This window comes from Protopterus annectens, chromosome 1.part2 (assembly GCF_019279795.1).
Source record: "Protopterus annectens isolate FY-2018-M chromosome 1.part2, PAN1.0, whole genome shotgun sequence".
Classification (NCBI taxonomy): domain Eukaryota; kingdom Metazoa; phylum Chordata; order Ceratodontiformes; family Protopteridae; genus Protopterus; species Protopterus annectens.
The window spans coordinates 705,939,840-705,953,935 of record NC_056727.1 but is presented as its reverse complement, the minus strand read 5'-3'; the positions used below and the strand labels follow the sequence as shown (position 1 = coordinate 705,953,935).

Sequence of the window (14,096 nt, the reverse complement as noted above, 5' to 3'; positions counted from 1 at the left end):
TAGTGAATATCGACCTAACAACCATATGTAGTTTAATCATTATATAAAAATATAAAAATGTAACATATAGGAAAATGTCAAAGGTCTCCTGTAGGGATTACCTAATGAGACTTCTAAGTTTAAGAAGACAAGAAATATTACAGGAGTCATTCAATCTAGGGCTTGAGAAGGCATTTAGCCTGATCTGCCAAGCTAACTCCCGTTCTTCCAGGAGTAGGTTAAAAGGGCCACCTCTAGGGTCCATATTAACTTGGTCAATTACTTTGAATAAGAAACTATGGTTATCATTACTTATAAGATGTCGAACCAAAGGACTCTCCAATTAATTTTTTCAATTGCATAGGTGTGTTCGTAGACTCTATCTCGTAGCCTACGTTCAGTCTTTCCAATGTAAAACGCTGGGCAAACTTGACACCTAGCGATGTGTACCACTTGTTTGGAATTGCAGTGGAATTTGCATCCCAACCGGTATCTCTTACTATTAATGTAGAAGCTTTCACCTGTTTCCATAAATCTACACGTCCTGCAACACCCGCATGTAGTCATCCCCACTAAATTAGAAAAGGGGGGTGTCACTTTCCTTTCAAGTAGACTTTTAAGATTGGCTCCCTTCCTAAAAACTAATTTAGGTACCTGGGTGAATTTAGTAACCAAAAACTTATGTAGGGTAATAAATTCCCAGTTCTTAAAGAGAATAAACCTAATCGTCTCACTATCATTGTTAAAGGTAGTAGTAAAACTCATTCTGAAATCTTCGTTCAATCTAGGCACTTGTGTATGAACTGGCAATAAGTGCTCACAGGCGAGCTCACCTACAGTAGAATCATATTCAACTCTCATTGGTGTTATACTATTGTTAAGCAATGGTTTAATCTGTCCTATTTCTCTCTTGTAGGTAACTTCCTCAATTAGAGACTGAATTAAGCTAATAGGGTAACCTCGCTGCTGGAACATATTGCTCAATTGTACACATTCGGCACTAAAATCAGTGTCTAAAGTAACCATCCTGGCTGCTCTGATATGTTGTCCCTTAACTATGAACCGCTTTTGATGGAAAGGGTGACAACTTGAAAAATGGAGAAACGAGTTAGAATATGTTTCCTTTCTGAATATTTTTGACACATATCTCTCATTATTTATGTCTTTAAGTAATTTACAATCCAAATAATCAATACAACTTCTGCTAAAGTTGGACGTAAACTTAAAACATTCTGTGGTGGAATTTAAATAATTCATGAATAACCGAGCTTTGTTGCCCGTTCCCCTTAAAAATCACAAAAATGTCATCTAGAAAGAGTGTGTAAAACAAAAGGTTCACCCTGTGTTCACTGTTCTTAAAGATGAATTCCTTCTCCCAGTACGCCATGACAAGGTTTGTGAAACTGGCTCCACGGGGTGAACTCATTGCTTCCCCCATGCTTTTGTAAGAAATATTCGTTGTCAAACAAAAAGAAGTTATTTATTAAGATGATACCCAACAAAATTTCCACAGTATTGATCTCCTGTGTTGGTGCGTTCTTAGATTTTAACATGAGGCCGACTCATTCAATTCCTTCAAGTTGTGTGGGATTGATGTATAAAGATCCTTGACATCTGTCGTCAGGAAATTATAATCCTGGTCAAACCTCAAGTTGTTAATTTTTTCCAAGAACGACCAAGAATCTTTACAGATCTGCACTTCTAGCAGGAGATATTTTTTTAAAATTGTGTCAACCACTTTAGCACAAGGGTATGTTATGGACCCTCTTCCATCAATAAGGGGTCTCATAGGTGGATTAAGTGGGTCTTTGTGCACTTTCGGAATTCCAAACAACACTAGGATTCTCGGCCAAGGAAGTGATATAAAATTAAAAGTACCCATGTCTATCATCGATTCGATAAATAAATCATTAAAATAACCTTTAATACGACTATATGCAATGTTAACCTCATTTAATGAGGCTTTTGAATATGCGTCACCAGATAATAGCCAATGGATCCTCCTATTGTAGTCCCCTTGGTCAAAGATAGCTACACCCCCACCCTTATCCGGCTTCACCACTCTAACAGCGGATATCTGTAACAAATGTAAAATTTCTTTCTCATATAGAGTCATGTTAGAGTTCTTATCAGTCCCACCAAATCTGGGTTCTGTTGAAAAATGTCTAAAATCAAGCTCACACACTTGTTCAAAGATTCTTAAAGTTGGATGTAAGGGTGGGTTAAAAGTGCTGGGAACCCTCAGCCCCTTACTGGAATTCGCAGTGTTACCAAGAACAACCATAAGGTTCAACTTTCTCACGAAGAGCTTCAGATCAAAAATCAATTTAACTAAATCAGAAGGTCTACTTGGGACGAAGGTGTTACCCCTTGCCAATAGATCAATTAAAACAGGGTCAATTCTCATAGTAGAGTAATTGAAGATTTTAAAATCTCTTGTTGGGTTTGTCACTATGTTGACGGTAGGACCATCCTCCCCAGTCATCTCCTGAATCTGTTGTTCCATTTGGTCCTCTGGTTGATTCTTTTTCGGAATCATGCCTGTCTGATTGGCATCCTGAAAATTTTGATTCGCTCTATTTCTATTATTCCCATTATGTTGACCCGAAAAAGTGTTGGTGTTATGGTTGTGGCTACGAATCCGTTCGCTTCTTCTCACAGGACAGTCACCCAACTCTGGTTCAACAGGGTCTAAACTGTCTAAATCACTAGTGACAATATTCTCACTGATGACCTGTGTGGGCAGAGAGTTAGCCAAAGAAATTGCCACTTGTGCAGTAGATGGTTTTGGGTATGCATTACCATTGTCATATGCATTTCTATCCCTATTAATTTTCTTGACTTTGTTTTGTTTGAGTCTGTCCAATAGTTGGTCAATGCTATAAAAGCATCTTTCGTAATCATATTTATACCTCAAAAAAATCAATGTGCGAGGTGATATCACAGTTCAAAGCAGAAACCTCCTTAGTAAGAGGCTCAATGTTTATTTTGTAATGTTTAATCATAAGGTAAATTTTCTGTTAAAGCAAGATGTTTTCCTCCAGTGAAGTTTCAGGATGCCCATATCTACCAAGGCCAAAGAGATTAGAAAGTTGCAAATACATGTTGTCAGGACCTGTATTAGGGTTGGACTGTTATGGTTTAGGGACTTTATTTTATAGGTATCACCTGAGTGGTGTCTAGGGTTAAAGCTAGATGTTAGATGGTGCTATGATCAGATATTACTGTTGTTTGATGCTCTAACTAGCTGCCCTGCCCTAAGCTTAGCTCCGTACAGATTCTTTGTGTTACAGGTTAAATTTATAACTACTAGCTTTATAGGTTTGGTACTACACAGAGTACTGCCAACCACCACTGGATGGTGAACAGCTCCACGCAAATGCACCTAATTTACAGCAGACAGAAAAAAGCTGAAAACCTGTGCCCTTTAGCCAATAAATGAATACACTTTGAGTTGGGAAACGCTTCAGGGAGTTCAGAGAGACCATGTAAACACCTTCTGCCACAAGATGGATGATGCTGAAATTTTTTAATGTAATAGCACAACAAAAAGTAGCTCTCAATTCCCGATTAGCAGCAAACAACTAAGTCCCTAAAAATCCCTCTGGCTGATGGAACAATCTCACTTTAAGCCTCTATGTGTGTTTCCCAACTCTGACAGACAAGGCTACCTTAACCATTGCCACTAGAATAGTAGTCCCAGTCTTTTTAAAGTAAAAACACATTTGGTTAGCCAAAAGCAAAGATACCAACTAGCTGCAACAAATAATTGTCACTTTAAGCTTCCTTGGCGTTTCCCAAATTGGACAGACCTGGCTACCTTTCGTCTGCCAGTAGAATTGCCACTAAAACTGCAGGCTAACTATAAGTAAATACAAAGCGATTCAAATGCAGACAAAACAGCAATGAGGCGCACGCGCACACACACACACACACTTTAAGGCATTTTCAAAGTGCACCAACGATCTAATGGTAGGGCCTTCCCAGTTTCTTGTCTGTATCTGGTAAGATGAGCAAAGAAAATAAGACTTGGAGGACCTTCTAGGGCCAGTATGCAGTAGAGGTACGTAGCTCAAAAGCCTCCCAAGTTTAAAAGCAGAACAGGAAAAGGGCGAGTCATTGAGGAACAATTTCAGAAGAGAACTAGAAAAAAAATGTAATAAAATGAGGGCCTACTCAGAACACGCAGGCCCAGCATAGAAACCACATGAAAAGCACTGCAGACTATAAAAATTCCTTTAAATTAATAGCGTTGATTTCAGATAAAGAGCAAGCATAGCACACACAACTGATTTAAATGGTAAGATAAGTGCAGTATTTTAAATGTACTTCCCTGGATCCAAATGTAGTCCAAGTGGTTTGTTTTCAAGTTTCCAGGAGTCCCACTCCCAAGACTCATACAGCTGACTGCTTATGTAATGTAACATACCAGGGGGACTGGGTTAATTACCATAAGCTCTAGTTACAACTCACACATCTGGCCAAAGCTGGATTTTTGTTTTAAGCTTCATAAGTGACTACAACTTAGAATTAGATGAGCAGCACTAATAATCCACTTAAGAGCTCAGAGAAATAACAATGGATACTATAAAACCAGTGTCAGTTTATAGCTGTAGCTTCAGATTTAGAAGAAAGCTAGTAAAATGCAATACTACCTGCTGCCATTACTTCCCATCTCCTAGCCTATCAAGCCTATTTATTCCCTCTCACTGAGGTGAAGGTTTGTCAGGAGGGGTCCTTATTTAACTAGCCATCAGAGGAGGTTTCAAGATTTTTTTAGTATGCCCTACAACCACCTTTTGCACACACTGTGTATGCGAGGAAAGGGAATGGGGCTGACCACTGTAGTAGCCCCCTCATTTTCCACAAGGGGGTATTACCAGCAAAGCAGCCCTCCACTTCTTTGAGCATAGGTAGTGGTTTCCTTCAGCTCCATCAAAGAAAATCCACCACCCAGCTTGCTCATTGGCCATCCACACCCATCCTTCGAGCTATGCCTGTTTACTCCGGTGCCACGGCTATTATTCTAACCACAGTCGTGTGTGTCACAGTGTTCCATCTTTCTGCGCTAAAGATCCAGGAAATATTGGTTGTTTTTAGGATCTTACTGTTAGCAAATAAACAGAGTTACAAATATAGCTCTAGTACTAAACGTGTGTTTTTAGAATCTGTCAGCAAACAGGGTAACAAATGCAGTTCAGAGTACTAAACTTAGTTTGTGGTAATGAAAATTCATATGAAAGTACAAGTTCTGTGTCTCCTGCTGTGTCTAGTTGCAGAGCTTCAATCTTCTGTCTGTGTCATTGGGGGCACCTGAGTTTTGCTGAGGAAACAGGCCTTGTTCCAAAGTTGTTTCTGGAAAGTAGAGCTAACTATCACTTACTTTGCTCCACAGTTCACACAAAAAAATGTATTGCATGTTATTCATCTATTTCTGTTGTCATTTATTTTACTTTTCTCGTGTCTATTCCTACCATAGAGTTCTGTAGGCATATGATATTCAGAGACCAAATTCTGTATGAAAATAACTGATTTTTTTCTAATTTACTTTTTAGGAGCACTTCTCTCGATGTTGAACCAATCTACACATTTCGTGCACACAAGTAAGTACCTAGAAAAACTGTACGAAAATTTAACTGTTGTGTACATGACATTTTATGTGAATATTTGACAATATATCGTCTGCAAAAGTAGTTATTTGAGCTGTGCATGTCCCCCATTTTTTGTATCACAGCTCTACTGCTTTTAGCATCAGTCCTGCACTTTAAATTTTAAGTTGTCTTTAAGCACTGTTTTACAGTAGTTAATAATATGCTTTTGTCACCCCCCCCCCTCCAGAAAAGCTTGTAATATCTTACTTGCTCAGAACAGTCATATTTCTGATAATGAGTATTGTGTTAACATTTAAAAAAAATACCCAGGAGGACTAAGGTTAGCAAGATTTTTTAGCATAAAATTGTAATTACCAAGTCCTGCTGCTTCAACTTCTGTATCTCTGTCATTTATTTGTAAAGTCTATATCTTAAACTCAGTGTTTGATTAAAGGGACATATTCCTAGGATAGCATGTGTCATAGAATTGGCATTGTCTCATAAAATTAAAATGAAATTGAGGAAAAAGTCCTCCATGCTTGTCCTCCTTTTCCTCCCGGACGTAAAGCCCCTGTTTACAAAAAACAGGCTCCAGTCCCCCCACCCTTTGTCCTGTTACTGATTCTGTGGATGAGTAATCCCTCTACTCTGGCTCTTTCCTAGAGGAAATCTCTTGATGACACACTAAATCTAATGAATGATCATGAAGAGATTTCTGATGGAAAGATTGCTGTCTTTGAAGACATATTCCCTAGGGGGAAAAAGGCAATCAGCATGGTTTCATGCCCATAAAGAGCTGTCCATGACAGGGTTAAAGGCAAACTTGATCGCTCAGTACATGTTGATGTGGGCTGCCTGGAATTTCAGCAGGGTTTCATCCTTTTGCACAGGAGAATGCTTGGAAAACTGGAGGGGTTGGGAAATGGGATCAAACCTAAGGAGGTGTATTGCTATGTGGTTAAGTGGAAGGATACGTTGAATTTTAGTAAGAACTGCTGTGTTATGAATAACAGAAGTGACTAGTGAAATATTGCAGGGGTTAGTGTTGGAGTCCAGTATTTTTTTATATGAATTATCATATTTTCTGATGACATAAATTTAAACGCAGTAGCGGAAGACGGGAAGAATGTAATAAAAAAAATATATATACTGACCAAATGGGTTGAAAGGTGCAGAGTGCTATAAAACCTGACCGAGCAGCTGTGGTGTAAAGAATTAGCTGCAGAAGGAGGTAGTGGAACTAATAGCAGCAGAGGAGGATCTTTGCCTGGAGTTTTAAATCACACCACACAAGACTACCAGCAGAAAAGTGAGAGGATAGTGGCAGCTGTCAACAGAATCCTGAGGTCTTTTCTCAGAACCACAGAATGCTGGAATACAAGAACAGGAACTGTAAAAAAACACAACAAACATTGAGAAAAAAATATTTTATAAAATAGCAAAGCTTTCGGGCAAACACCCTTCTTCAATACTAATACAAACATAAGTAAAAGCAATTTGCTTTAAATAAGAGCCAAAAGATCACATGACCGCAGCCAAAATCATGTGACCCACATAAAATCATAATATCTCGAATATAACAATATAACACAATTTTGTAATAAAATTATGAATAAATTTATAAACAAACACTCATTGTATTTATTTAACTACACAATTTAGTACGTTGTAGCTTCACTAAAACAGGTTCAAACTAGCAGCAGTATTCAAACCAGGTGAGCGGTCAGCCGCAAGCCTTAAAATCCATTTGTATTCTTTAATCTCCAACAAATTGTTAATGTCTCCTCCTCTAAGGGATGGAATAACCATGTCAATAACCCTAAATTTAAATCTGTGTTCTACATCCTGGGATTTGATTTGTTTATATAAGGCATTCTTCTCATTACCCCTTCTGACTTCAGATTTGTGCTCAATAATACTCTCCTTCAACTTCCGTGTAGTTTTCCCCACGTAAAATGAGGGACATGCAACACAAGTTGCCAAATAGACAACATTAATACTACCACAATTAGTTGTTAACTTAATTGTATAATTCTTTCTAGTAATTGGATGAATATAAGAATAATTAGGATTATCAGCGATATCTACACAACATGTACAATTCATACACCTAAATGTACCATGTCGGATCGAAAGTTTTCATATTTCTATAAGAAAAATAAGGTTTACTATCCAATAAATTCCTTATCTCAGGGGACGCCATCAACACAATCCAGTTTTTTTCAATAATATGTTTCACTAAATGTTGTTATAAGTAGTAACATATCTATTTTTTTCCAATTTTTGTGTACTGTTAGTTAATTCAGCAACAGACTCATTACGAGTCAAAGAAGTCTCAAATATTGGTTTACAAATAGCCTTCCTATTCTCTATAGTATTAGCTTTGAAATTTAATAGCAAATCGTAGTCATACACACTGATTAAAAATTCATTTAACATTTCATCCAGCTGTATATGGAAGATTGAATCAACTGTGTTAAATCTACTGGCTCTAGCAAACTGAGCATTATCAATCCCTCTAAAGACATGCGGGGCATGCATACTGTTACTGTGTATATATCTACCAGCATGCACATCTTTCTTATAAATAGTAGTATGTAGCAATCCACCTTCTAAAAAAACTCTTAAATCCAGAAATGTGACATCACAGTCAGAAAAGGTAATTTTAAACTTCAAAAAAGTGGTAGTGGTAGTCGTGTTCAAATAATCAATGTAACTTACTAAATCATGAGGAGAGCCCTTCCAAATCAAAAAACAATCATCCACCAACTGCTGGTAAAAACATACACTACTGTTCAAAAATTTAGAACCATCGTGAATGTACTGCGATTCCCATTGGTGCCAAGACCAAATTAGCATATGTATTAGCTACCGGTGTGCCCATGGCCACACCGGTAAGCTGCAAATACAACTGTTTGTCGAATATAAAGACATTGTTATTTAAAACTATATCCATTAAAAGACAAACATTTTTCAACATAACTTGCTGACAGGGAAGCTTGTGCTGTCAAAAACTCCCTAATAGATTCAATACCATAACTATTCGGTATTACTGTGAAAAGAGATGTGATATCCAACGTCACAAAGAGGTATTCCCCTTTATGTATCTCAGTGACTTGTAAACTATTAAACCATTCAGATAGCTTAACCAAAAATTCTCTTGTATCTTTCAGCACATTGCTACATTCTACTCAATACGGATTGAATTGTTTTGTAAATAAATGGAAATTGGCTCAGTTATTCAGCCATTCCCGGACACTATTGGTCTCATAGGTGGATTGTGTAGTGATTTATGGATTTTAGGCAGCCCATATAAGTGTGGAATAACCGGGCAAGGCACTGTAAAAAAAATGGAAAAGATGCAAACCAATATCACCACTGACTTGTAAATCATATATCATATTAACAGTATTAATGCACTTTGTATCATCACTAGCTGTAGGTATGAAACTTGGTCCTTTCTGAAATAAAGAAAGGTGTGGAGTGTCCAGGACAAATTTATAAGTTTAAAGTACCTTTATTTATCGACGGCTCATTTTCCCTTGTCCCATCAGACTGTCATTTTTGCGTTTCATCGAGTTTATAGATTGTCTTGTTAAAGACCTGCCCCTCAGTGCATTGCTTTCTTGCACTTTCTCTGGCTGATCTAATTGAAAGCGTTTTTGAGAAAATTATAAAACAGACTGTTGGCTTTTCTTCATATGCGACTTTCCACTCTCGTGCTCGTCTCGTATCAACTCTCCACTGGCTGCAGGCACAATGTCATGCGCACTACTGCCCGTCTCCACCAATACCAACGTCATCTCTGGAGGTGTGGTATCAGGCGCTTCACCAGATAGGATAATAGATGCATTTGAAACAAAGTTATTAGTTCTAAACTCTGGAAATTCATCCAAATTACTGATAGAAACAGGACAAGTATGGGCTTTCTTAAAAGTCATATTAGTGGAATCATTTTTAGGCCAAGAGAATATATGGCCCTTTTGGAAATCCACCACATCTCTCATTAATTTCTGCTTTTTGGTTGCTTCACGGCGGTCATCAAGATTATGCAATCTAACATCTATGTTGTCTATTTGGCAACTTGGGTTGCATGTCCCTCATTTTATGTGGGGGAAAACTACACGGAAATTGAAGGAGCGTATTATTGAGCACAAATCTGAAGTCAGAAGGGGTAATGAGAAGAATGCCTTATATAAACAAATCAAATCCCAGGATGTAGAACATAGATTTAAATTTAGGGTTATTGACATGGTTATTCTATCCCTTAGAGAAGGAGACATTAACAATTTGTTGGAGATTAAAGAATACGAATGGATTTTAAGGCTTACGGCTGACCGCTCGCCTGGTTTGAATACTGCTGCTAGTTTGAAACAAAATTGTGTAGTTAAATAAATACAATGAGTGTTTATAAATTTATTCATAATTTTATTACAAAATTGTGTTATTGTTATATTCAAGATGATATGATTTTATGTGGGTCACATGATTTTGGCTGCGGTCATGTGATCTTTTGGCTCTTATTTAAAGCAAATTGCTTTTACTTATATTTATATTAGTATTGAAGAAGGGTGTTTGCCCGAAAGCTTTGCTATTTTATAAATAATTTATTCGCAACATTTGGTGTATGTTTTCTACAGTCTATTCTCAGGAGACAGACTCCAGAAGCAGAGCAATTACTTCTGCTTTACTGTGTCCTGTCATTCCACATTTAGACTACTTTTTATAGTTTAAGTCATGCAAGGAGCGGATGGCTAAATGGACTGCTGGATAGAGTCAATATGAAAGCAATCAGAAGGCTGCAGGTGATGGAGGAGAACATACATGACCAGAAACTAGAGGAGTTAAAGTTGTTCTCACTTGAGATAAGAGATGGGGACTTGATAATGGGCTGACAAGATCATGTCAGGGAAATGTGAACAGGTGGTCCTAAACAGGAAGGACAGTGGTCAGAGGAGAAGGATACACAGGCATCAGTTGTAAAGACCATCTCTTCCATGAGTCTTTAAAAGCACTGCTTCATGGAGTAGGTTGTGGACACATGGAATAGATTATCAGAGCATGTGGAAGAAATATAATCTTTCCATGCATTCAAAAGAGCATGAGGCAGATGGAGAAGAGATGATGGGAATATTGAATAAACTTGAAAGATAGATGAAGTAGTAGTATTGTCTCCATCTGCTGCCAAGCAAGTATAATATAGTAGGGCTCTATAGAGAATTTTCTTCCCATGAAAGGTATGCTGAACTGATGAAGCCTGGCATGCTGAAGCCTGTGACATCTATTCTCATTTTTTCTGTTGGAGAATTCATTTTATTTTCTAAAACGTTTATTGGACTACCACTTGCTGTGAAAAAGCAGGATCCGGTGTTATATTTTTTTTGTCCAATTCAACCTTTGTGTTATCGGATCTGACCTTGGCCCCTTTAGAAGCTGTGGATCTAGGGCTCTGACTCCTCCCCTACCCACAACACCTTTCTTCCTACAAATACCTCAAATCTCATTTGCTGCCTGTTGCAGAAGGTTGTGTTTTTGAGGGCCCTGAATTTCAGTGAATAGATAAGTGCTTTTGCTTGTTAGTGCTATCATGTTAAGTTGTCAGTCCCGCCTTCATTCTTGCTGGATGGGTTGGCTCCGACTCGGCCAATACTAAAGCTCGAGAGATATTTTTTACCGACTCGAGGCTCCCCTATATCCCACAATGCTAGGCGGTAACTACCCAGATCTCGTTTGCCACTTTAGCTGCGAGGTTCTTTTTTTCTACCGGCTCTGCAGGTTAGTTTAATTTACTTGGTAAATTTCTCTAAAAACCCCCTACGTTTTTATTCAAATAGTGTAGTTGTTGTTGTCCCCTACGTTTCTATCCCTTTTAGCTTAATCCGGGTCCCTTTTATCCCGCTTTATTCCCTCTTTTGTCCTGTTAATTTGTTAGGCCTTTGGGTCTAACCCTTATTTTCCCTTAGTCAGTCAGTGTTTTTCTTGTGTCTATGTGATTGACTTAGTTTTTTGTTAAAGGGGTGTATCTGTGTGTGCGTCTGTGTTTTGCACTTTGATTTAAGATGTCTAAAGACACCAAGGTCTCATGCTTCAAGAAGTGTGACTCGTGCTCTCAGAAAATGTCTCTGACAGACGGTCACACTTCTTGTGTATATTGCCTGGGACCTCTGCACCTGCAGGACTCTTGTTCTGTCTGCCATGCATTCAGTCAGAGTCCTGCAGGAGCGCAGGATACTTCGAGGCTTGTTAAAGCCTGAAGGCTCCGCAACCCAGTCTTCGTCGGGGAAGCCTTCGAAGCCTTCCAGGCCGTCGGCTCCAGCTTCAGAGCTTTCGACCAGAGGCACCAAAACTGCTTCGACATCGGCTGCGGCTGGAGCCGATGTTTCTAAGACTCAATATGTTACCTCAGCTCCAAGACTACAATGGCTCCGATAGTAGTATCGGAGCCATCTACTAGAAAGAGGTCAAGGTCCCCGTCCCTTGGCTCCATTCACTCGGCTCCAGGATCCCCACTTCTGTCGGAGCGGAGCCACAGATCCCATTCCTCTCGGTCCTCCAGGCTGTCCGACCATGACTTAGAGAGGGTGGTTAGTAGACTTTTAAAGTCTCAGGCACTAGCCCAAATGCTGCATATCCCTACTCAACAGTCAGTGGCTATACCCATCCCATCTTCGGTTCCTCCTCTGACTCCCTTGAGTTCGGGGCCGGAGCTTGTGGGAGCCGTGACTGTCGGCACGTCAGAGCCGATTCCCCCCCTTTCGGCTCAGTCATCGGCTCCGATCTCCTCTTTGGAGGGATCTGGGCGCCGGGCTTCCCTCGTCTGCTCCGAGGGGGCGAGTGGCATCGGACCCTTGTCCGACCCCGTTCTCCCTCTCGGAGCTTTGGCGCTGGTAAGTCTGGCCCCATCAGCCTCGGAGCCGTCCCTCTCGGTGCTGGGAGGAGTCCTCGTCTCTTCGGAGCAAGGATCTTCGGCCCGGCCTGATCGGGGAGTCTTCGAGGTCATGAGGAGCGTGCTAGACCCTGTCTGCCCCACGGTCGGCTTCTTCAGCTCCTCCCTCTACAGTGCCTGCGGTAGTCTCTACCCACCCTCTCGTTCCAGACCGTAGAGACCCAACGCCTCAGGTTTCCCCATTGGGAATATCCTCCTCTTCCAAGGCCTCCCCTGAGCCGGCAGGGGAACCCCCTCGGAAGAAAAAATGCAAGAGGAAGCATATTGACTCCCCTGAGTCTATCACGTCAGATGCCGACTTGGATGAGTCGGAAGGGTCCCCACGGTCCCCCTTGAAGATATCTCCTTTTCTGACATCCTTGAAATCCTTAAACAGAGGGGGAACTGGTCCACCCTCAACCCTTCCGAGGACGAGTCGGTTTACCTTGAGGTGTTTGGTTCTTGCCCTTCCACCTCCTGGGTATCTCCTCCCTTCGACCCCCTCATGGAGGTGGTGGCAAGGAAGGCGTGGACGGCCCCTGATACGGTGTAGCCTACCCCACGGAGGCAGTCTAAATTCATCACAGCTCCTATGGAAAAACAATTATCTAAGGGCGTCCCCGGTGATGCCATGGTGGTGGCCGCAGCCACTAAGAAGGAATTAGCTGATCCTTCAGTACCTGTCCATCCTCCTAATAAGGAATCTAGGACTATGGATAGGTATGGTAAGCGGATGTTTTCCTCCGCGACCTTTGCTATGTGGTCGCTGAACTACTTGTGCCACTTCACCCGTCTTCAGAGAGACTTGCTCACAGAAATGGGTGATGCTATACAGGAACCAACAGCTGAGGGGTTTCGAGACAAGATGAACTCCCAGTTGGCAACCCTAAATTCGATCGTCAACTCCTCCATGCGGCTTATCTCCTATGTGGCTGATGGGGCGAGTAGGGCCGCAGGTACAGGCGTAGCTTTACGACGTCACGCCTGGATGCGGCTTTGCAACTTTGCAGACCCTTTCAAGGCATCCTTCACCAATTCCCCCTTTGACGGTTCAGCTTTGTTTGGACCTCAGGTGAAGGATACTTTGACCAGGTGCAAGCAGGAAGGCATGACTCTCTCTGCCGTGGGAGTCCGCTTTTCCACCCCTTCCAGACCATATCCCAAGGGTCAGAAGGGGGGGAAAGATGTGGTTCCACAAACCACAGGGAGTCTCGCCTGATGCACAAGGTCAGTTCCCCTCTAGAGGCAGAGGGGGGAACAATAGATGCCGCCCTAGAGGCAGAGGGGGTCCGCAGAATCAGGGTAGCAGAGAGAATTTCTGACAAACCCTTTCAGCATCCCTGAGGAGCTGCCCGACTGTCCGCCTTCGGAGGCAGTCGGGGGAAGATTATCACTGTACCCAGAAGCCTGGCTTTCTCTCACTCAAGACGGATGGGTACGGTCGATTATATCAGAGGGTTACAAAATTCCCTTTGTCCACACCCCATATCAACCAAAAGGGCCCCTTCCAGATGTTCCACCCAGTCTAAGGGAATGGGCAGCGCTAGAAATATCAAAGCTGCTGTTAAAAAGAGCTATCCAGCCAGTCCCGGCAGACCAAC

General features: G+C 41.0%; 1 protein-coding gene across 4 annotated transcripts in view; it reads left to right on the top strand.

Moving 5' to 3' along the window:
• Positions 1–14,096, top strand: part of STRN (striatin) — a 2,479,646-nt gene that overhangs the window by 1,938,806 nt on the left and 526,744 nt on the right. For all 4 annotated transcript variants that reach the window (XM_044058581.1, XM_044058573.1, XM_044058566.1 and 1 more), the window contains one exon: positions 5,535–5,582. In XM_044058581.1, coding sequence (XP_043914516.1) covers positions 5,535–5,582 — 48 coding nt within the window. The remainder of the gene's footprint in view (positions 1–5,534; positions 5,583–14,096) is intronic.